This window comes from Oncorhynchus nerka, linkage group LG4 (assembly GCF_034236695.1).
Source record: "Oncorhynchus nerka isolate Pitt River linkage group LG4, Oner_Uvic_2.0, whole genome shotgun sequence".
Classification (NCBI taxonomy): Eukaryota; Metazoa; Chordata; class Actinopteri; order Salmoniformes; family Salmonidae; genus Oncorhynchus; species Oncorhynchus nerka.
In genome coordinates this window covers 30,118,684-30,141,480 of record NC_088399.1, presented here as the reverse complement: position 1 = coordinate 30,141,480, position 22,797 = coordinate 30,118,684, and the positions used below count along the sequence as shown (strand labels likewise).

The 22,797-nt window shown below is 43.0% G+C and overlaps 2 protein-coding genes and 1 long non-coding RNA gene across 4 annotated transcripts; 1 reads left to right on the top strand and 2 right to left on the bottom strand.

Moving 5' to 3' along the window:
- Window positions 1-64: 64 nt before the first annotated feature.
- On the bottom strand, window positions 65-4,183 carry LOC135571050 (uncharacterized). The gene is made up of 2 exons (XR_010463632.1): window positions 802-4,183; window positions 65-689 (listed from the first exon to the last, which is right to left on the bottom strand). It is a non-coding gene; the product is annotated as an uncharacterized LOC135571050 (long non-coding RNA).
- Window positions 4,184-14,397: 10,214 nt separating this feature from the next.
- On the top strand, window positions 14,398-15,839 carry LOC115128882 (alpha-(1,3)-fucosyltransferase 7-like). The gene is given in 1 exon segment (XM_065017441.1): window positions 14,398-15,839. A coding segment is annotated over 1 exon segment (1,041 nt). The 5' UTR covers window positions 14,398-14,433; the 3' UTR covers window positions 15,475-15,839.
- Window positions 15,840-15,912: 73 nt separating this feature from the next.
- LOC115128881 (POU domain, class 5, transcription factor 1-like) lies at window positions 15,913-22,406 on the bottom strand. 2 transcript variants are annotated; one of them, XM_029659011.2, is made up of 5 exons: window positions 21,161-22,406; window positions 20,897-21,005; window positions 18,641-18,771; window positions 18,156-18,320; window positions 15,913-17,880 (listed from the first exon to the last, which is right to left on the bottom strand). In XM_029659011.2, the coding sequence occupies exons 1-5, from the start codon at window positions 21,905-21,907 to the stop codon at window positions 17,626-17,628; spliced, it is 1,407 nt and encodes a 468-aa protein (XP_029514871.1). In that variant the 5' UTR covers window positions 21,908-22,406; the 3' UTR covers window positions 15,913-17,625. The 2 variants fall into 2 exon arrangements, with proteins under 2 accessions (XP_029514871.1, XP_029514870.1); XM_029659010.2 differs by having other exon boundaries at window positions 20,897-21,008; window positions 21,161-22,402.
- Window positions 22,407-22,797: the final 391 nt, after the last annotated feature.

The following is a 22,797-nucleotide window of genomic DNA, read 5'->3' as shown; positions in this document are numbered from 1 at the left end:
GCCAATGTTAGGGTTGCGTAAATTCGAATCTGGTATCAGGATAAATATAACAATGAGTCACCGATTTTATACTATGTCATTTTTATTAGCTAAGTAATAAACCAACCAACCCCCAAGGGTGTGAACAAAAAATTCAGCAATGAATCATATAACAGTTACAAAGTTTAAAATACCTTCATGTCCTCCATTCGATCCCACTATGTACTAGATTGGCTACCAGCCACCTAGGAACTTAAAACCCTCATGTCAAAAGAGAACAACAGCTCATTTAAAAACAGAATAAAAGAAAATGGTGTTAAATTTAAGTCTCCCTTAAGTCTCCCACTCATTATCCTTTATTTCAGCGGTCCCAACATAGTAATATGTTAATAGCATTTCATGAAAATAATAAAACGTTTAAAATTAATAAAACATTATTATTATTATTATTTAATTTTTTTACAGAAAAACAGAAAATAAAAATCATCCAAGAAAAAATAAAAATCAACAAGTGATATATGCTTTTGTCTCCCCCTTTTGACAAAGACAGGATAAAACTTTATTGTTTATTGACATGTAAGATGTAGGATAAAACTTTAGTCATGGAAAACAGAGTAAAGCAGAGCAAAGCATTATTATAAACCATCTGGTCCTCTCAGCTACTCCTATCCTGCACCAGGTGGGCACCATGCCACCCAGGAACTCCGAACCTTCACAACAGGGAGAACAAGCATACTGGAAAGAAAACCTATCATAAAAAAAATGTAAAACAAGGAACTGTGGTGGTGTAATATTTATTCTACTACCTCACCCACAACATACCATGGGTCATCCTCAGTCAGTCTCATCCTCCCCTGAAAGCATGCTTCAGTATCAGCATCTCCAACTGGAGCATCAAGCAAAGGCATCATGCCTGAAGCCTTCACCACATCTGTAACAGACTTCTTAAAACACGGTATGATGCAAGCAGCACAACACATCAATAATAAAAATACAAGAATTAGGGTCAGAAATCCAGTAACCACCATACCAGTGTACTTACCAAACCAGGCTCCCAACCAAGAGAACAGTCGACTCCTCCACCCCCGCCATGGTCCTCATCTCAGCAGATAGTGCATCAAGCCCACTAAGGGCCTTAGATATACTACCATCTGGACTGGTATTATTAGGAATAAACGTGCAACATTGTTCACCGAACATCTTGCAGACAACCCCCTGACTGGCAAGAAGCATATCCAAAGCAAGTCTATTCTGTCTGGCAACCCTAGATGTGGCCTCAATCTGTTCAGACAGACCAGTGAGTGCATCACGGGAGTAATTCACAAAACGCTGTTGATTATAGTAGATATAATTAATCCATGCAGTCTGTCTTGCATCCACTATGGCTGGACCTATAATAGGTAGTAAGTGCCAGAGTCCATCATTCCTACACAAGGCCTGAAACTCATGAGGAACCCCCACTGGCACTCCCAACAGGTTAGTGTGTATGTCAACTACATCCTCTGTCCATGGAGCACTACGTCTATGTCTCCCATAGGATGGAATGTTTTCAGGTCCCCTGGATACAGAACCCAACAGCTGTTCAGCAGTAACATCAACAATGGTCAGTGGAATTATCAACCTGGTCAGAGCACACGTACCTTGCCAGTCTCCTCTAAGAATGGGTCTCAGCACTCTTTTGGGTCCACAGATCCAACACACATCAGCCAGACCACTAGTTTGGTTTAGGCCTGTAACTGGCCAAGTGGAATTAATGGTTATGTTACTACTGCAATCAGCTTCAGGCAATCTCCCATAATCAATGCCATTACCTGTACCCGTGATGCAACTGTAATTGCCCCCATATGCCTTAACACCCCAAGGGGCCCGATGAGGAGGTACTGTAGGAAACACAAGGCTCAAAGAGGAACAGAGTTGAATTAGGCTGAACCTGGTAAAAACCTCTCAGAATACACAACCACCCCTCTCCTTCTCCTATAGCAAATGGGTGTGTAGCCAGAACAGGTCTAGCATGACTACATACAATGCAGTCCTTTCTTCTCAGGGTTTTAGCTGTATACCTAATATAAGACAGCCACAAATGGTCCCTACCATCAAAACCAGTCTCAGTGCCTAATTGATCAATAGCTGAATAGTCTCTAATGTTAATTACCTGAATGAGATTTGACACAGTGGTGGTAGGTGGCAGGTTCGGTCCAGGGGTGGTAGATGAGTGTGTCTGGCTCTGGTTCGTCTGGGACCTCTGTGGTTTTGGCAGCACCTTAATAGAAAACACACCCATCGTGTCTGTCCCGGTCCTTTGTAGTCCGAGGGTGTAAGTGCCTGCATCAGAGAACTTAATAGTTTTGATGGTTAGTAGGATTTCATCACCTTTACAAAGTTCAACAGTGCTCCCAGGTTTTCCCCATATCATGGAAAACCTATCCACCTTTGTGGGATCCCCTATGCTATAAGGATACCCTCTTCTCCAATCCCAGAACTGTCCCAAGTTGGTTATCATGTAATTCCCATACGGACACCCTCCCCCATTACACAGGTACACTGGCACTCCTGTACACAGGTGTTTAAACCAAACACAAATATCTCAATTTCTTCCCTGCCCTGTTGGCTCAAATATGTCCCAAATACTTAACATGAGTCTACCATAATTAAAACTTATCCTAGCTCATTTTCACACCACGTTCATCAGAGAAAATATAATGACACTATAATGTAAATTTCACTGCCTTTTTGTATTAAATTACCTTAATATCAGTATTACAAATGACCTTAGATTCTCCATCCAAATGTCTTTCCAAAGAGGCTGATCAGACCACAAAGGAAAGTTACAATGGAGGTCATAAGTCATACCACCCCTCAAAAGAAGTGTTTCTTACTATATTAAACAACATTCCTTTATCAAAGGATTTCACCTATTTAATTAAGACTCAGAAAATAAAAACTTCTAATATTTCATGTGAGTGTACACCTTTAAGATATATTGTCTCTGGGAACATGGAAATCCCCTTAAACTCAAAACGTTTACTACAAAAACAAAACCTAATAATTATGATAATCCCCTCAAACTCAAATAATTTGTCTCGATGTTTCATGTCTTACATTCGTTTTTCTCCAAATTGTCTCCCCAAAATACTTCTTAAATACCCTGCCATTAGACACACACACAACTGTGATAAACATACACTGTACCTTTAACATAAAATAAACTCAGCCTGCAATCCACTCTGCGGGCCTTTCATTGTTCCCCATAATGAAAACAGATTCTAATGTTAGTATACCTTAACCTCCTGTTTAATTTCAGTGGTCTGAACAATCAAACCAAAATCAATAACCGGGAAGTACTTGTGTAAATTAATTAAAAGAACAAAATAAATCTACCTTATTTCTCAGCACTTGGTTAGAACACCACTCCCGTCTTACGTCGACCGCACCCGTTGCCCCGTCTCCCGTACCTAGTGTATATCTTATCTATTACTCAGTGGCTCAATTAATGTTTAACGTAAGTATGTTCAGATGTTGATTATGTAATTCTACAATATTAGTATAGTTCAAACCTCATTATATAAATCTACACACAGAATTTTACGTTAATAGAGTTTAACACTTTTTCCAACAGTCATGCACACCCCCTCAATATTCTATGATATAACTCTGTGCAAACATCTCATCAGCAAGCCCGCGACTTTTTAAACATTCTCACCGGTACCAGCTCCAACTGAAATACCTAATGTACCACACTCGCTTGGCAGGCTCAAATTAATACAACTCAGACATCTCATCTGAAGGTCCCCGACCTCATTCATACCGATATTAGTCCCCGACTGAATATCAAGCGTATTTCATGCACACGATTTGATTCTACCAAATCTTCATTCACGCCAGTAAGCTTCAATTTACACCATACACACACAAATCTTCATTCACCACAGTAAGCAGACCAGTAGGAGATGCAATGGCCCCGCCTTCTATCCATTCTCTGTACAGCTTCTCACCCCGTCTCTTCCACTCCTTACCCTCTCTGCCTTCATTCAATTCTAGAGTGGGCTTCAACGTTTTCAACACCTTTTCTATTTCCAACGATATTTTATGTACACTACAATACTGTCAACAACCTATGCCTTTACTCAAACCCAAGTGGTACCCTTTCCCTACAGCTAAATCGGCCCCCAATTAGGTCTAAAGTAAGAACTCAATTATGCACTGTGGGTCCACTAGGGTATTAAGTAGTCTAGTGTCCCCCGGATTATCACCTTTACTTCAATACCAAATGTACAAAATAAAAAATACAATCACTCCATATGACTAACGTGTCAACCGGATCATGTTTCTAGAACAACTTAATGTCTCACTCAAACTTGGTAGTCAGTGCGCCGACTTTACTCCCCGATGTACTTCACACACACCTATGCTTTGTTAGGACCTTAGAGAAACCTTCTCCATAGGGCTAAATCGGTCTCAAGTCCAATTAGTCAATTTAATTATCCGTCATTCACACTTGGCCCTGCATCACATAGGCTACATTTTGGTGGTCACATTCCACCACTCATATGGCTTTCCATTCACATTTTGGTGGTCACTCGTTACCCACCACTCATACATGTAGTCCCAGACTATCCAGTCACACTTTGGTGGTCACTCGTTACCCACCACTCATACATGTAGTCCCAGACTATCCAGTCACACTTTTATAATCAACTAGAATGAATCATACATGTAGTCCCAGACTATCCATTCACGCTTTGGTGGTCACCTGTTACCCACCATTCATACATGTAGTAAGTGTTCTCTGTTACCACCTACCAGCCAGGCATACTAGTACATCCCATACACAATGCATCATTAAGTATTGTTGATCAATAATAAAATTGCAGTTGCCAATGGAGATATTACTTTCTCAACTATTTTCCAATCTCACACATCATAATAGTTTAAATTTAGTAACTTACATCAAACAGGTGTCTCACAAAACTAAATTTGGATAACTCCAATGTGCAGAACTTTAGTTTTTCACAACAGGTGTCTGCATACCTTTTTTAGTTGATCGGTCAGGATTTGTGAGACACACCGTCCGACGACAGTACTGGCCAATCGGCTGGCACACCAATGTCCAGCGATGACCTTTACCAGATCACGTCGGTGGTCACCATCTGTTAGGGTTGCGTAAATTCGAATCTGGTATCAGGATAAATATAACAATGAGTCACCGATGTTATACTATGTATTTTTTATTAGCTAAGTAATAAATGGCAAATGCAACTTTTGTATATACGGGCTCACTGTAATACCACGCAGGGCAGAACAGAGAACTGACAAGATGTATGTAAACAGTATTCTTTATACTGTGATAGACAGTTCCAACCCGTCTGTTGGCCTATCACTGCAGAGACTGGGCGTGGTTTAAACTTGCCCAGCCTATCGCAGGCGCTCAGGCGGGTCCCCGCCTCTTGGCGCTTTTTGGAGTCCTCCCTCCGTCGATGTATAGATCCTTACTGTTCTGGTATCGCAGCCTAGTTATACCAGTTGCTCAGTTCCTGCTATTGTGTTGTTCAGTATTTTTCCATCTCAGTTAAACCTCGTGATGACCACCCCTCCCTATCACAACTTTGTAAGATACAGCAAGTCACATCATGTGCTCAATATTGTTACATACAAACACAAGGACAAAGCATCTGCTGGGCTGTTATCTACAGTTTTGCAACATGCAGGTCACACCATGTTACTCAGTTCTTGTCACACACAAACAGGCAAGTAGCAAGCAGTTGTTTAATCTCATAATGATGCTCCAGTGCACAAATGCAGACACCTCACACAACCAACATCAGATAATATTTAATCATATATATGCTAATAGCTATAATGTAAAATACAGAATCCAACACCAACAAAGGGTATCTAACAAAGTATTGAGATAAACTTTTGTTATTGACCAAATACTTATTTTCCACCATAATTTGCAAATAAATTCATTAAAAATTCTACAATGTGATTTTCTGCATTTTTTTCTCATTTTGTCTGTCATAGTTGAAGTGTACCTATGATGAAAATTACAGGCCTCTCTCATCTTTTTAAGTGGGAGAATTGCACAATTGGTGGCTGACTAAATATTTTTTTGCTCCACTGTAGCTAGTTGCAGTAGCACACTGTGTTGCCCCAGCCTCCCATATACCGGAAAAAAACGTGCCCAATAGATGGGGGCGAGGTCACCCACCTCCCATTAGCACAGTAGGCAGGAGGAGGAGGGCGACACCATGTGCTAACTAGCTAGCTAGCTTCCCTGCTGTGCTAACGGGAGGCAGGAATGACCACTAGACAGTGTCCTTGGTCGTCGCCTGTCGGGCACTGTTTTCCCGCAATTCTCTTAACGATTCTCAGGGCAGATGTTCGGCATGCGGGAGCGAAGGACACCGTCTACCAGGAGCGAAAAAACTCAGATAATATAGGCAGGCTTCATCAGCGTATCACACACCACTTTGCAATGAGCTGGAGGCAGTATGAATTTGTAAAACATAAACTTACTACATATTATGAAGCATGTCTTACCTTGCTAGTAGCCTAGTCAAAATCAGACCATCTTTAATTCGCCAGTAGCCAAAGGCATAATCCTAGTCATTTTTATCAACCCATGCCAGTTGTTGCAGATTAGATCTCCCCTATTTCTAAATTTTGAATGGATATTTTATCTCTGTCACATGAAACTGCTTGCATGTGCTGTGGGCTTTTGACAATAGTTTTTTTTTTCATATAATTGCCTAATGCCTTGTGTGCATTGCTACGCTTATAATGTAAATAAATAATATACTGAACAAAAATATAAACGCAATTTCAACAATTTTGCTGAGTTCATATAAGGAAATCAGTCAATGGAAGTAAATTCATTAGACGCTAATCTATGGATTTAATATGACTGGGCAGGGGCGCAGGCCCACCCACATGGGAGCCAGGTCCACCCACTGGAGAGCAAGGCCCAGCCAATCAGAATGGGTTTTTCCCCACAAAAGGGAATTATTATAGACAGAAATCCTCCTTAGTTTCATCAGCTGTCCCAGTGGCTGGTCTCAGACGATCCCGCAGGTGAAGAAAGGTCCTGGGCTGGCATGGTTACAATTGGTCTGCGGTTGCAAGCCAGGTTGGATGTATTGCCAAATTCTCTAAAATTACATTAGAGGCAGTTTATGGTAGAGAAATGAAAATTATATTCTATGGCAACAGCTCTGGTGGACATCCCTGCAGTAAGCTTCCCAATTGCACGCTCCCTCAAAACTTGCTGTGTGACAAATCTGCACATTATAGTGGCCTTTTATTGTCCCCAAGGAGCACCTGTGCAATGATCATGCTGTTTAATCAGCTTCTTGATATGCCACGCCTGTCAGGTGGATGGATTATCTTTGCAAAAGAGGGATGTAAACAAATTTGTTCCCAAAATTTGAGAGATATTTGCTTTTTTGTGTGTATGGAACATTTCTGGAATCTCATGAAACATAGAAGCAACACTTTACATGTTGCGTTTATATTTTTGTTCAGTATATAGTTTAACAACATTTTTTAATCTAAATGGTCTGATCTGTTGTATCAGACTCATTGCTTTGATTTTTTTTTATGTAGCCTAGGCCTACTGGTTGAATTAATTTGGAATCTATCATCCCACAACTGTCCCAGGGTCTCTTTTGAATAGGCTATTTCTTTCAGCACAAGCTGACCAATAGAATAGGTAAACTTTTCTACTACGGGGATAGGAGATTGACATAGGTTAGTGATTTTGATGTTCGTTGCATTGGCTGAAGAAACGTAGGCCTAAATGTGGACAGTTATTCTAACTTCTTCAAAGTGTGCATCAGAATTCTATAAGAAGTATCGCACATTGTTGCATCCTTGGCTTGCATGTTCTGTTGATATGAATTACCATAATCTAAATGTAACTTCTGTCATACTGCGTACGGTGGACACCCTAATCAGGTTACACACCAAATGCATATAGGTCAGGTAAATTTCTCAAATGTCTGGTAAATACAAAGTCTGCCGGTCCGGTGCCACAGTTTCCTAACGGAAACCCTGGGATGAGGGAAACTTCTTGTCAGGTGAGGTGCTCAAATTCAGAGCAGCTGTCAGTCAAAACCCAAACAGGGCTGTGAAGTGCAGAGACAGAGCTCTAACGTCATGAATAGCATGTTACTGTATGCCTACAGTCACTGTGTTCCAATGTAGGCGTTTATCAGTAGTAGAAAGTTTATCAAGCCACTCTCTCATCCTCCTAGATCTATCCACTGCCTTCGTGAACCATCAAATCCTCCTCTCCACCCTCTCAGGTCTGGGTGTCTCAGGCTCTGCACACTCTTGGATTGCATCCTACCTGGCAGGCCGCTCCTACCAGGTGACGTGGAGAGGATCTGTGTCTGCACCACTTTGTTTCACTACTGGTGTCCCCCAAGGCTCGGTTCTAGGCCCTCTTCTCTCTATACACCAAGTCATTCGGCTCCGTTATTTCCTCACATGGTCTCTCCTATCATTGCTATGCGGATGACACTCCACTACTCTTCTCCTTCCCCCCTTCTGACACCCAGGTGGTGACACACATCTTCGCATGCCTGGCAGATATCTCAAATTGTCGGCCCAACACCTCAAGCTCAACAATCTTCCTCCCCCCGAAGGCCTGCCCACTCAAAGACCTCTCCATCACGGTTGATAACTCCAGTGTCACCTTTCCAGAGTGCAAAGAACCTTGGCGTGACCCTGGACAACACACTGTCATTCTCTGCAAACATCAAAGCAGTGATCCACTACAGCAGGTTCATGCTCTACAACATGCGTAGAGTACAACCCTACCTCACACAGAAAGTGGAGCAATTCCTAATCCAGGCACTTGTCCTCTCCCATCTGGACTACTGCAACTCGCTGTTGGCTGGTCTCCCTGCTTGTACCATCAAACTCCTGCAATTTATCCAGAATGCTGCAGCCCGCCTGGTTTTCAATCTTCCCAAGTTCTCTCATGCAACCCCGCTCCTTCACTGGCTTCCAGTTGAAGCTCGCATTCACATCAAGACCATGGTGCTTACATACAGAACAGCAAGAGGAACTGCCCCTCCCCCTTCAGGATATGTTCAAACCCTACAGCCCAACCAGAGAACTCTTTTCTGCCACCTCAGGTCTTGGCCCTTACTTAGCCAGCACCTTCACTTGCCCTCCCCCTTCTAGCTCTGACTCTACTGATAGCTACGATATTGAGGAAAAATGTGGAAATCCTACCTAGCTATCTGAAGATTAATGCACTATGGAGAATGGAGCCTGGAGGGGATGGTGGCCATTTTACAGGCTCCAAATCAATTGTGCTATTTTGTTTAACTTAATTTGTATATAATGTTGATGCTACCGTCTCTTATGACCGAAAATAGCTTCTGGATATCAGAACAGCGATTTCTCACCTTGAAGTGGGCAAATATTTTTTTATTTAATGAGTCTGACATGCAGGATATAATGTTGCTTCCAGACAACGATGAAAATCCTTGTCATTCGCATGAAGAAAATAAGGAAAGACAAGGGGTGCAGATCAGGGTGCCTTGTGAGAATTTGTCAGCGAGTGGGTAACCCGCTTCTACCATCCGTACTATTGGCCAAAGTGCAATCACTGGAGAATAAACTGGATGAGCTCCGTTCGAGACTATCCTACCAACGGGAAATGAAAAACTAATATCTTATGTTTCACGAGTCGTGGCTGAACGACGACACAGATATTATACAGTTTGCTGGATTTTCCGTGCATCGGCAGGAAAGAACAGCTACTGTACGTCCGGTAAGACGAGGGGTGGGTTGTGTGTCTACTTGTCAATAACAGCTGGTGCACAATTATAATATTAAAGGAGTCTCGAGGTATTGCTCGCCTGAGGTAGAGTACCTCATGATAAGCTGTAGACCACACTATCTTTTCGTAGCAGTCTATTTACCACCACAAACCGATGCTGGCACTAAGACCACACTGAACAAGCTGTATAAGGCCATAAGCAAAGAAAATGCTCATCCAGAATTGCCGCTTCTAGTGGCCGGGGATTTGACCTAATTTCTACCAGAATATCACTTGTGCAACCAGAGGGAAAAAACTCCAGACCACCTTTACTCCACACACAGAGATGCGTACAAAGCACTCCCTTGCCATCGATTTGGCAAATCTGACCATAATTCTAACTTCCTGCTTACGAGTAAAAACTAAAGCAGGAAGTACCAGTGACTCACTCAATAGGGAAGTGGTCAGATGATGCGGATGCTACGTTACAGGACTGTTGGTTAGCACAGACTGGAATATGTTCCGGGATTCATCCAATAGCATTGAGGAGTATACCATCTCAGTCACTGGCTTCATCAATAAGTGCATCGACGACGTCATCCCCACAGTGACCGCACGTACATATCCCAACCAGAAGCCATGGATTACAGGTAACATCCGCCCCAAGCTAATGGCTAGAGCTGCCACCTTCAAGAGTCGGGACACTAATCCGGACGCTTATAAGATATCCTGCTATGCTCAGGCAAATCATCAATACAGGACAAATATTGAATCCTACTACACCAGCTCAGACGCTCGACGGATGTGGCAGGGCTTGCATACTATTACGGACTATAAAGCTAACCAGTTACGCGAGCCTACCAGATGGGCTAAATGGCTTTTATGCTTGCTTGAAGGCAAGCAACACTGAAGCATGCATGAGAGCACCAGCTGTTCCGGACAACTGTGTGATCACCCTCTCCCTAGCCGATGTGAGCAAGACCTTGAAACAGGTCAACATTCCCAAGGCTGCGGGGCCAGACGGATTACCAGGACGTGTACTCAGAGCATGCGCGGACCAACTGGCAAGTGTCTTCACTGACATTTTCAACCTCTCCCTGACCGAGTCTGTAATACATACGTCTCAAGCAGACCACCAGACAAGAAGTGAGGTGGAAAGATAATGGTGAGGTGAGGTGGAAGGGTATGGTGAGGTGAGGTGGAAAGATAATGGTGGAGAAAGGTCAAGGGAAGCTATTTTCATATAGAGGGAGGGGACTCTATACGCTATGCAAAGACAGAATACTATAAAGGCAGGACTCTGTAATATGAGAATTTAGTATTTTCCATGGAGGGGCTCAACTTTGTTACATTTGTAATTAAGTATTTTTTGAATTCACAAGTTCTAGTAAGAGTGTTATGTTTCTGAGTCAATATTCCACCACACCAGTCAGTTGATTATTGACAAGTTTTTCCAACACTTTTGATGAACAGGTCAAAATAGAAATTGGCCTATAACAGTTAGGATCAGCTTGATCTCTCTCTTTAAATAAAGGACCCACCGTGGCTGCCTTCCAAGCAATGGGAATCTGCCCAGAGAGGAGAAACAGGTTAAAAAGGTCAGAGATAGGCTTGGTGATGATAGCGGCAGCAACCTTAAAGAAGAAAGGGCCTAAACCATCTGAACCAGATGTTTTTTGGGGGTCAAGTTTAAGGAGCTCCTTTAGCACCTTGGACTGAGTGACCGCCTGCAGAAAAAACTTTGTAGCGGGATAGGGGGAAAAGTGAGAGGAGCATCGGGGATAGTGGTATTAGAAGGGGTGGAAGATGAAGAAATGTTGGACATGCAAGGAGGCATGTCTGAGTCAAATAGGAATCCCGACTTAAAGAGCTCAGCCATGTGCTCCTTGTCAGTAACAACCACATTAAGGGACATGGGCAGCTGTGAGGAGGAGGGTTTATACTCCAGGTCTTTAACCGTTTTCCAGAACTTCTTGGGGTTAGACCCACAGAGCGAGAACTGGTCCTTAAAGTAACTAACTTTGGCCTTCCGGATTGCCTGAGTGCATTTATTTATAATTTGCCTGAATGAGAGCCAATCAATCTGAGTATGTGTGTGCCGAGCGATTTGCCAAATGGAATTATTGAGGTGGAGTCACTGCCAGATCACAGTCGAACCAGGGGCTGAACGTGTTTTCAATTCTCATTTTCTTTACAGGTGTGTATTTGTTAACGATAATAATAAATGGAACAAACGAAACATTATTTACTTTAATAATGTTTACATATCTTGCTTGCATTACTCATCTCATATGTTTCTACTGTATTCTATGCTATCTACTGTATCTTAATCTATGCTGCTCTGACATTGCTCATGCATATATTTATATATTCTTAATTACATTCCTTTACTGAGATTTGTGTGTATTGGGTATATGTTGTGAAATTGTAAGCTATTACTGCACTGTCAGCGCTAGAAACATAAGCATTTCGCTACACCCACAATCTGCTAAACACGTGTATGTGACTAATAACATTTGTTTTCATAACACTGAAAATATTTTTAAAAGGACCAAGCGTCTTCGACAGAGGGGATCAAGCTGATTCTATACCAATTCGAGAGGTCAGGTCATGAAGGAAGGCTTGCACATTAAAGTCAGCACAGGTTGTTTCACTGAGCAGCCATTATTAATACAGGCACGTATCACAGCACATAATACTAATACAATACAAAATGCATAGAAATGTCTCTCTTCACAGTCTCCGTCTTGCCGTAAGGTGTTATTTTATTGCTAGCTTGAGTTACCTGAATTGCAATGGCAGTTACATTTAGTCATGGCTCTATTTTAGTGTTTTTCCCAGCCTCTGTTCTGCACCTAATGACATTGAAGAGACCTCTGGTCGCATGTCTTGTGTGATACTGATGAGTGTCTGAACAGTTTGCCAACCTCTTGAACAGACAGTTCAGTACCTTCAACACCTTGCACAAAGATCAATAGTGATAGAGTCAATCTCTCATCAACTTTGAGCCAGGAGAGATTGGCATGCATGACATTCGCACTCCTTGTACATCTAAGTGCAATATATGTGCTGCTCCATTTTGAACAAATGCAATTTGCCCTTTTTTGCCACACCTGACCACACAACTGGACAGTAGTTCAGGTGTGACAAAACTATGGCCTGTGGGACCTGATTGATTGACTGAGATAGCAATAAATCAGAGCAACGCCTTATCATGGACAGACCTCTTCCCATTACAGTAACCATTGAGTCTATACGTTTTCACAATGATAGCTTGCTAGCTAAGGTGACACCCAGCAGTTTAGTATCTTCAATTGACTCAATAGCCAGATTATTCAATAATAGATCCAGATGAGGCTTAGGGTTGAGCGAGTGACTTGTCCCTAGAGATGCTTTTCATCTTTGAGATATTTAGCAGCAGCCTATTGCTAATTACTCCTTCGAAAACTGACTAGAGATCTATGTTAAAGGTGTCAGTTATTTATTTTACTGTTGCAGTGGGAGGTTATTAGTAAAAAAATAATGGCCCAAGCCGGCTGCCCTGCAGTACATCATACTCAACAAAATAATTTGCATGGAAGAAAACCCTCTGTGTTCTATTGGATAGGTAACTGCCCATCCATGATAAGGCAGAGGATATTAATCCATAGTACAAAAGAAGTCTAACAAAACAGCTCCCACAATCTTATCAATTTCTTTCAGCCAATCAGTCATTTGTGCCAGTAACGAGCAAGTTGAGTGCCCTTCCCTATCAGCATGCTGAAAGTCCGTTCATTTGTTTTCTGTAAAATAACATTGCATTTGGTGACATGGGTACAAGCACAGAGTTGGGAAGGATAGACAACCACAATACAGGAAGTCAGATGTAACACGCAACACAACCAAAATAAGAAGGACAAAGCATGTTTAGCAGTAGCAAACAAATTCAATCTCCAAATGATCAGTCCTATCTTTGACCAAACTACTCCCAACATGTAAATTGAGATGGTAGAGATGGTGACAAACAAACAAGTATGTACATCAAGCTATTACAAGGAGATGCATACCGTAGCTATTATCATTCAGCCATTTACAACGTTCAAATCAACCGCTCCCTGTGTGTCTAATAATACCATGGGATGGATGGATGGTGTTCCAACAAAATACGTGATAAGGCCAGCGGGCTACTGGGTACAGATACAGGCTGGTCTAATAGCCTAGAAGTAACATAGTAAACGATAATCCTGGACACTCAAATCAGTATGATATGTTACGTTTGGTATGAATACAGAAGACAAAAGGAGGGTGGTTGGTAGGGTGTATGATGTGAACATCTAGCAACCCAAAGGTTGTGCATTCTAATCTCAAGGACAACTTTAGCATTTTAGCTAATTAGCAACTACTTACATTTGAGCTACTTTGCGTGTTAGTTAACCCTTCCCCTAACTCCTAACCTTAATCCCTAACCCAGCTAACATTAGTCTAAACCAATTGTAATTCGTAACATACGTATTGCAAATTTGTAATTGTATGAATTGTAATTCGTAACATAGCCGATCATACAAATTAATACGAAATGTAACAATTTGAATGTTTCAGATTTTTGTTTCCTATGTTATGTTTACGGAAACTCAATCTTGTTTTCTCTGCTCATTTCCCTGCAGTGACAGAACCCTGATGACAAACAAGGGTCCAGCTTTACCATGAAATCCCCCTCATTTTGCCTCAGGCTCTTCCTCATCTGCCTGGCCCCTCTACTGTTCTTTCTGGTGGGACAGGGGAGTGAGGGTGGGTGGGGTCCAAACTCTGACAGAAGCCACAACATCACCATCCTGCTGTGGCACTGGCCCTTTGGCCCCTCCTACAATTTGGAGGGAGACGTGTGCTGGAACCGGTACCGTATCCCTGACTGCCGCCTGGTGGACCAGCGCTCTCTCTACCCCAGTGCTGACCTGGTGGTCTTCCACCACAGAGAGCTGATGAACGGCCAGGAGCGGCTGCCCCTCCACCTTCACCGGCCAAGGCACCAGAAGTGGGTCTGGCTCTCTCTGGAGTCCCTTGTCAACAGCAGATACCTGAAGCCCTTCAATAACGTGTTCAACTGGACCATGTCCTACCGCCGCGATGCCGATATCACCATGCCCTATGGTAAGCTGCTGCCGAAGGACTGTGATACTGGTAATGATAGCACAGAAGACATCATTCCCAAAAATAAGTCCATTCTGGCCTGCTGGGTTGTTAGTCACTATGAGCCTCAGCACAGAAGGAGCTTGGTGTACAAGAGGCTGAAAAGAAGCATCCCAGTGGCGGTGTATGGTCGCTTGAGAGGGAGTGTTTTGGCCTCCATCGACCTGCTGCCCACCATCTCAAGCTGCTACTTCTACCCGTCCTTCGAGAACTCCATCGCCAAGGATTAGATCACTGAGAAGCTCTGGCGGAACGCTTACCAGGCAGGGGCAGTGCCTGTGGTTCTGGGTCCACCTCCAGATGACTACATAGCCGTGGCGCCGCCCAACTCCTTCATCCATATTGAGGACTTTCCATCCACCAAGGAGCTGGGGAACTATCTCCGCCAGCTGCAACTGGACAAGGAGAGATATGCTGGGTACTTTGCGTGGCGGCATAGCTATCAGGTGAAAGTGTATACAGACTGGAGGGAGAGGCTGTGTAGCATCTGCCCCCAGTATCACAGCCTGCCTGCTCAGAAGGTTTACCATGACCTGGAAGCCTGGGTCAGGAAGTGAAACCACACCCATGGTTCACTTTGGCAGCTCCTCAGACTTTCTGCATCCTAAATAGCACCCGTTTCACTATGCAGGTCCTTACATTTGACCAGGGCTCATAGGGTCTGGTCAAAAGTAGTGCACTATACAAGGGGAGTGACATTTAGGACACCTTTTAAAAATGTGAAGGTGGTCTTCTCTAGGACCAGCTCTTTTCACATACATTGACAATTCAGCAATAAACACCTCCCCACACAACTAATGTGTGAGAAACAGAAAGTGGTTGAGCATTTATGGGTGATCTGTGTTACACATGCAGCATTTATATACACAATAGCATATTCACTAACTGTTGTTACGGCACAGGTTGGCATGGAAAATAAAAAATATTTAATTGTGTGGTGCAAAAGTTACAAGTAACATCTTAAGGTTGCCCCAGAGAAATAGCCAGAGTTTCAATAAAATGATCAAATATGCTTTTATTTATAAACATGGAATTGTGTAAACTTTAGCCAAGAGATTGGAGTCACATAGAAGATGAAATTACTTCAACTACACAACAAGGCACTAGATTGTGCCTGCGCTGGGTGGCCATTTCAGAGTCTTTGTATAAGAGTGGTGATGTAATCAGCTCTGTAACAGTGACAACCATTAACAATACAGGTCCCTGATGTTAACATGATAAGTACCACTTTGGTTAATCCCTTTACCGCAATGGCTACCATTAGATTAAAAACAGTTAGTCAACATATGCAATACAGGCATGGATAACAAACATAGCAAGATTTTTTAAAGACAAATCAAAAAATGTATTTGTATCATACTTCCACTAAGAGAGTATACCTTCTGGACAAGACTGCAAAGAATATTTAAAGAAATTGTATGTAAGACCTAATAGATAACCTCTGGACGAACTGCAACAAGACAACACAAGGATATGCAAGATAAAGGGGGGAAAAAAATCTCATTTTTAAAATATTAAAAAAAGGTCAGACAACTTTGTGCAAAAACAATCTCACCGCAGATATTCAGAGCCAAGGGACTGGTGGAATGAAGAGGTAGAAAATAGCTACAGTGGGGAGAACAAGTATTTGATAACCTGTGAAATCGGCAGGTTTTGCTACTTACAAAGCATGTAGAGGTCTGTATTTTTATCATAGGTACACTTCAACTGTGAGAGACTAAATCTAAAACAGAAATCCAGAAAATCACATTGTATGATTTAAGTAATTAATTTGCATCACCTACCAACCAGTAAGAATTCCGGCTCTCACAGACCTGTTAGTTTTTCTTTAAGAAGCCCTCCTGTTCTCCACTCATTACCTGTATAAAAGACACCTGTCCACACACTCAATCAAACAGACTCCAACCGCTCCACAATGGCCAAGACCAGGGAGCTGTGTAAGGACATCAGGGATAAAATTGTAGACCTGCACACGGCTGGGATGGGCTACAGGACAATAGGCAAGCAGCTCGTGAGAAGGCAACAACTGTTGGCGCAATTACTAGAAAATGGAAGAAGTTCAAGATGACGGTCAATCACCCTCGGCCTTCCCTCAGTAAGAGCATTGAAGATGGGTCGTGGCTGGGTCTTCCAGCATGACAACAACCCGAAACACACAGCCAGGGCAACTAAGGAGTGGCTCCGTAAAGAAGCATCTCAAGGTCCTGGAGTGGCCTAGCCAGTCTCCAGACCTGAACCCAATAGAACATCTTTGGAGGGAGCTGAAAGTCCGTATTGCCCAGCGACAGCCCCGAAACATGAAGGATCTGGAGAAAGTCTGTATGGAGGAGTGGGCCAAAATCCCTGCTGCAGTGTACGCAAACCTGGTCAAGAACTACAGGAAATGTATGATCTCTGTAATTGCAAACAAATGTTTCTGTACCAAATATTAAGTTCTGCTTTTCTGATATATCAAATACTTATGTCACGCAATAAAATGCAAATTAAATATTTAAAAATCATACAATGTGATTTTCTGGATTTTGGATTTAGATCCCGTCTCTCGCAGTTGAAGTGTACCTATGATAAAAATGACAGGCCTCTACATGCTTTGTAAGTAGGAAAGCCTGCAAAATCGGCAGTGTATAAAATACTTGTTCTCCCCACTGTATGTTGGGTGGGAATGGGAGGCCATATGGCCAGAGCTGGTTTAGAGAACTGGAACACATTTAGCTGTTCAGGTGACCCACCAGTCCAGGGTGCAGGGCCTGCTTAAAGTCTTCTGGCCTCTGGAGGGGGGGCATGTAGAAAGTGGGGGCCCCGGTGTGGCTGGATAGGTGGTACCCCTGCCCAGGGAGGGGGGATTGGGTCATATGCGGGGGAGGTGGACTCTGCTCGTAGTACTGTTCTTCACACTCCTCGTCGAAAGGGAGGGCCAGGCGCTTGCCCTTCTGTCTGCGGTTACAGAACCACACACGCACCACCTGCCAAACACAAGTCACATGCTGTCCAGTAAACACCACATTTCCCCACTTCCTTAATTTTTTAAATATAGAACCTGACAGTGTCAGACGAGTCATCACATACATCACTAAGATTCAAACCATGGAAACACAGGAAAGGCATATTTACCACAAATGAATTTAGGGTCCATTTCATTTAAGAGCCAATTAGACTAAACAGCCATGCACGGTTGGGGAAATAAAGGCCAGTAGGCGACAAAGGAATTGAGGGAAGGCTGTATCAGTGTGGGACTCACATCTCTCTCCAGACACAGGTCATCTGCAATGTGTGTGATGTCCTGGGTGTTGGGCTTGGGGCACTTGACAAAGTAGGATTCTAGAGCCGTGCGCACCGAACCCTCCAGACTGGTCCGCCGCTTCCTCTTCCTGGTGTCCACAAACACCCGCTCGATCTTGTACATCTGGGGATACAAGCATACTCACACACATACTCACATTCAGACTGGGACATTAGTGTACTTTGGTCCATTGCAGAGGACATAACTCTATTGGTCCCCCCCAAAAGGGCCTCCCCTCAAATACCAAATGCAAAAGTTGAATAGATAACATTTAATGGTGAACATTTTCTAATAAATTTTACTCTGGTTGGCCATGGGAAGTTCATGGCCAACAAGATGGAATCCTAGACACTTTGTGCAAACCTGATGCTGCTCTGTACCAGCTCTGATTCTAAGCAAAAACAAAGATATCTGATAAAGAGTTCGATTAGAAGAATACTCACATCCTGGGGGTTGTCAGAGGTCTCAGCCTCATTCAGCCATCTCCGAAGCAGGGGCTTCAGCTTGCACATATTCTTGAAGCTGAGCTGGAGGGCTTCGAAACGACAGATTGTAGTCTGGCTGAACATCTTGCCTAAACAGAGAATGTGTCATTGTCAGCAGTTGACACTAAGGATTCATATTTTCCCAAAAATCTACCAAGTCGCAATACCAGGAATAATTCATATGTGTCCTGGGAAATACGCAAACATCGGAGCGTTTAAAACTAAGATATGGTCACTCAGGATTCTCCCTAAATAAGATTGTCGCTGAGCCAAATTGGAGTCTTGGCTGCGACACTATTGAAAGATTTCACAACCAAGAGAAACTAATATTTTGTAATGATAGAGTAACAGTTCCCCAATAACATTATTGCGAATTAGGTCGTTAATCAGAGCATTATCATGTTCCGCAATTAATTCAGCGTGCCTAGGCTACCTCGACACAGACATGCACTAACAGCAGCCAAACAAAGTCAATGATCAAAGTGATTACGCTTGCTAGATAAACGAATACCAAAACTTTATTTGGCAAAATCGAGTGGATTATACAGATGGCAGGTCAGCCCATGAATAACGGGAGATGAAGAGGAACTTGTTTAAATATCAAGGCATCTTAACCCGGGAGCGACTTTGTGTTTACACACTCTACCGAAGCTCTCAGAGAGAGACAGCGCAGAGAAGAGGGGGAAACGTTTCATTTTATTTACATGCGTATGCGAGAAGTGATTTGGTAATGTCACCTATGGATTACAGAAAAGGGTTAGAGGGACGATATGAAAAAACCCGAAACCCACTGTTCCTAGGCCGTCATTGAAAATAAGAATTTGTTCTTAACTGACTTGCCTAAGTTAAATAAAGGTTTTAAAAATATATATATATATATATAGGGCTACTACGTGAGTAAATAGAGCAATTACACTTGATTTAGGCTACATTATTGCATGCTAAATGTTTGATCAGTGAGAGGAGCAAACGAATAAATGAGCTACCATTTCCACTTGTCCAGCCAGATATAATTTGACCAAATATACAGACCTCGGCTTTTGGTCGGGTGTAGAACGGGCTACTTACTACGCGAGTGAAGCGCAAAATCCACTTATATAACATGCTAGCAAAATGTTCTGATCAGCTAATATATGAGCAAGCTATCAAAAATATGTTCATTAGCACAGACTCCAATTTAGCTAACACTTCCCCAGTTTAAATTGTTACCAAATATCTAAACGGAGATTCAGTGAAAACAAAGATCTGACATTGACTAGTCCCCCACTCGTCTCAAATCAGCGACATGGCGCTGTTCCAATGAAAACGGTGCTGAAATCATAATCTAGTTTACCACACAGACACACGACTATTGCTTTAAAAATGTGTATACGTTTTATATCACTTTGGGAGTTTCAGTATGAGCAAGAACTTGACAAATGCCCTCCAATTGCATTAGCCTACTTAATTCCAATATTTCCATCATTCAGCTGAACATAAGGTGAGTTTTCCTCTGCACTTTTTCTCGGCCCAATGGATGTTTCCTGTCTCCTCACTCAGCTGCCGCCCGCCACATTGTTTTCATCACCAGTTCGAATCAATATGGTTGTCCAGTTAGGGCTCATTTAATTTATGTGATGTTGAACCAGTCCTGGGCTTCAGCTCACTGGTCTTTGTTCAGAACGGGATCGAATTTTCAGTTCTGATTGAGAGGCCTAAAGTGCATTCGGATCTGGTGTGCTTTGCGGCAGGGTAGCCTAGTGGTTAGAGCGTTGAACTAGTAACCGGAAGGTTGCAAGTTCAAATCCCCGAGCTGACAAGGTAAAAATCTGTCGTTCTGCCCCTGAACAGGCAGTTAACCCACTGTTCCTAGGCCGTCATTGAAAATAAGAATTTGTTCTTAACTGACTTGCCTAGTTAAATAAAAAATAAACATTTATGGCGATTGTGTGAAGTAAATACACTATGCCTCCATGGGACAACCTGTTTGGATAATGGAAATATATATACTTTTTAAATGGCACAATATGCTCCTGCACAAGGTGACACTGCAACAACTACAGTAGATTTCAAACACAAGGACCATAGTATTCTATGGTTTCCTACGCAAATTTAACGGAACACTCAGTAAGTTCAAAGACCAAGCATGCATTAATATTCACCAGCTCACATTGGCAAGGTTAGGCTGTGACATAGGTTAATGGTAGTTTTAGTGTACGCCTAATCCAAACTCACCATAAAGGTTGCCTAGAGCCATTCCTACATCTGCTTGTGTGAAACCCAGTGTTATACGCGTGTGCTTCAGCTCCTTGGCGAACTGTTCCAGCTCCTCAGTTGAAGGGTTCTCCTGTTAAAAAGAGGCACACTTACCAAAGACTTTAGGAAACACTGTCCATCCCTTCACTTCACTTTTTTTATTATTAATAGGCAGGCTCCCGGGTAAACAAGCTAATAGGACATCATGGGGATAACGGTACATAGGCTTATTTTCAGACTCACCTCTTCCTCCGAGTCGCTGCACCCACCGCTGGTGCTGGCGGATCCATTGCTTTGAGTTTGCGCCTGGGGCGCTTGGGCACCTTGGCTTGCGCTTCCGTTGAACGTGATCCCGGGTAACCCATTACTGGGGGGTGACGGCGAGAGCGATGGGGATGTTGAAGACGATGTTGAGGGTATGGAGTTGAGGTTTTGAATATTGGAACTCTCAGCAGTGATGTGGGGAAGGCCGGGCCAAAACGAGGGGGTCCATGGGGTCGAGTAGTAAACCCCGTGAGGCACAGCGGACGACGGAGTTGGATACTGTTGAATCTTTACCTTATACTCGTCATTGACATCCTTCTCAATCTTTATATCAGGCATTTTGATTTGGTCCCTGGCTTCGGCAATGGGTGGGCTCAGGTTTGTGGCCTGCGTAGTCACTGCAACCCTCGGAACTTGGCCGGTGTATTCGGGAGCGGCGATGGGATACCAGTGTTTGGGTTGGCAAAAGTCACCGGTTTGTAAATCGGAGGCCCTATAGTCACCACCGACTGGTGGGAATTGGAAAAAGGTTTGAGGTGTTGGAGGCAACCCATTGTATGCAGTCTTGTTGAATAGAAGACTGTGGTGCTGTAGAACGCCGTGAGGGATCTGGAGCGACGTGCCTCCAAACACTTCTTGACTTAAGGCCTGGGCGTACATGGGTCGGCTGAAGTCATCCGGCCGGCTGTTGCAATCAGAAAGAGGGCTCTGAGATCGCTCCGACATTCTCCTTGATTTGAATCTCAGACAATGTGGTTCAGGCACTTGGTTATAGTCAATGACACGCTTGCAGTCTACACCGTCTATATACCCATTACGCAAGATAGAACATCGTTTCTGAACGGCCTGTCCTGAACACTTGAGGGTGGCAAGAAAATGTCCAAACGCCAGCGTTCTTTGAGCAATTCCTTAAAGGGTGAAAATCAATCCCGAAAGTTTCTCTTCACGCTGTGTGGAAGCAAACCTGTACAGAAATAGAAGCCTGTGTGCGAGATACCCATCAACTGTAGTCCATTGAGGCTCGAGTTCACCACCTACTTCACCTTCAAATGGCCGTCTCACAACACCCCAGCTCCACAGTTTTGTTTTAAATCAATCGGTGTTGGGATGTTAATTGCCTCGCCTCCCATTGGCCGAGAGAGACAATCAAACAATCCATTGTGAAATTGCGAACGAACTTGATTTTTTTCCCCCTTCACGGCGAGATAACGGTCTATGCTATCCGGGATCATTGGGACGTCCCTACCCCCCACTGAAGTTGAAATGTAAATGGATAGGTATGGGTTGTATAAGGTTAGGTTAAGGGTAGGGGTTACAGTTTAGTGTAGGGACGTCCCAAAGATCCCTGATAACACTGACCATGAGATAACAGGTAAGCTAGTGCGCGTGCTTTCCCCTTGAAAACTTGACTGAAAAAAATTGATACTAAATATTAGTCTTCCTGAGAAAATTTAAATAACACAAGCTCAGGTGTGTATGCAAAAATCCTGTGAGCAATTAAAGGAAATGATCTAGTAAAAAGTTAATTCACGACTTCAATGTTGATCCATTAAATATATTTAGCCTACGTGACGAAGTAGTAAATCCATATTCAGTGACGTAGCCAAAGTATCTAA

What these genes read in the sequence shown, in the direction of transcription:
- LOC115128881 (XM_029659010.2), bottom strand. Translation starts at nt 21,907, where the DNA reads ATGTCGGAGCGATCTCAGAGCCCTCTTTCTGATTGCAACAGCCGGCCG. An exon ending in GCAGCGACTCGGAGGAAGAG is followed by an intron (nt 21,009 to 21,160) that starts GTGAGTCTGAAA and finishes TCTTTTTAACAG; the next exon opens with GAGAACCCTTCAACTGAGGA. An exon ending in CCTCTGACAACCCCCAGGAT is followed by an intron (nt 18,321 to 18,640) that starts GTGAGTATTCTT and finishes TTGTATCCCCAG; the next exon opens with ATGTACAAGATCGAGCGGGT.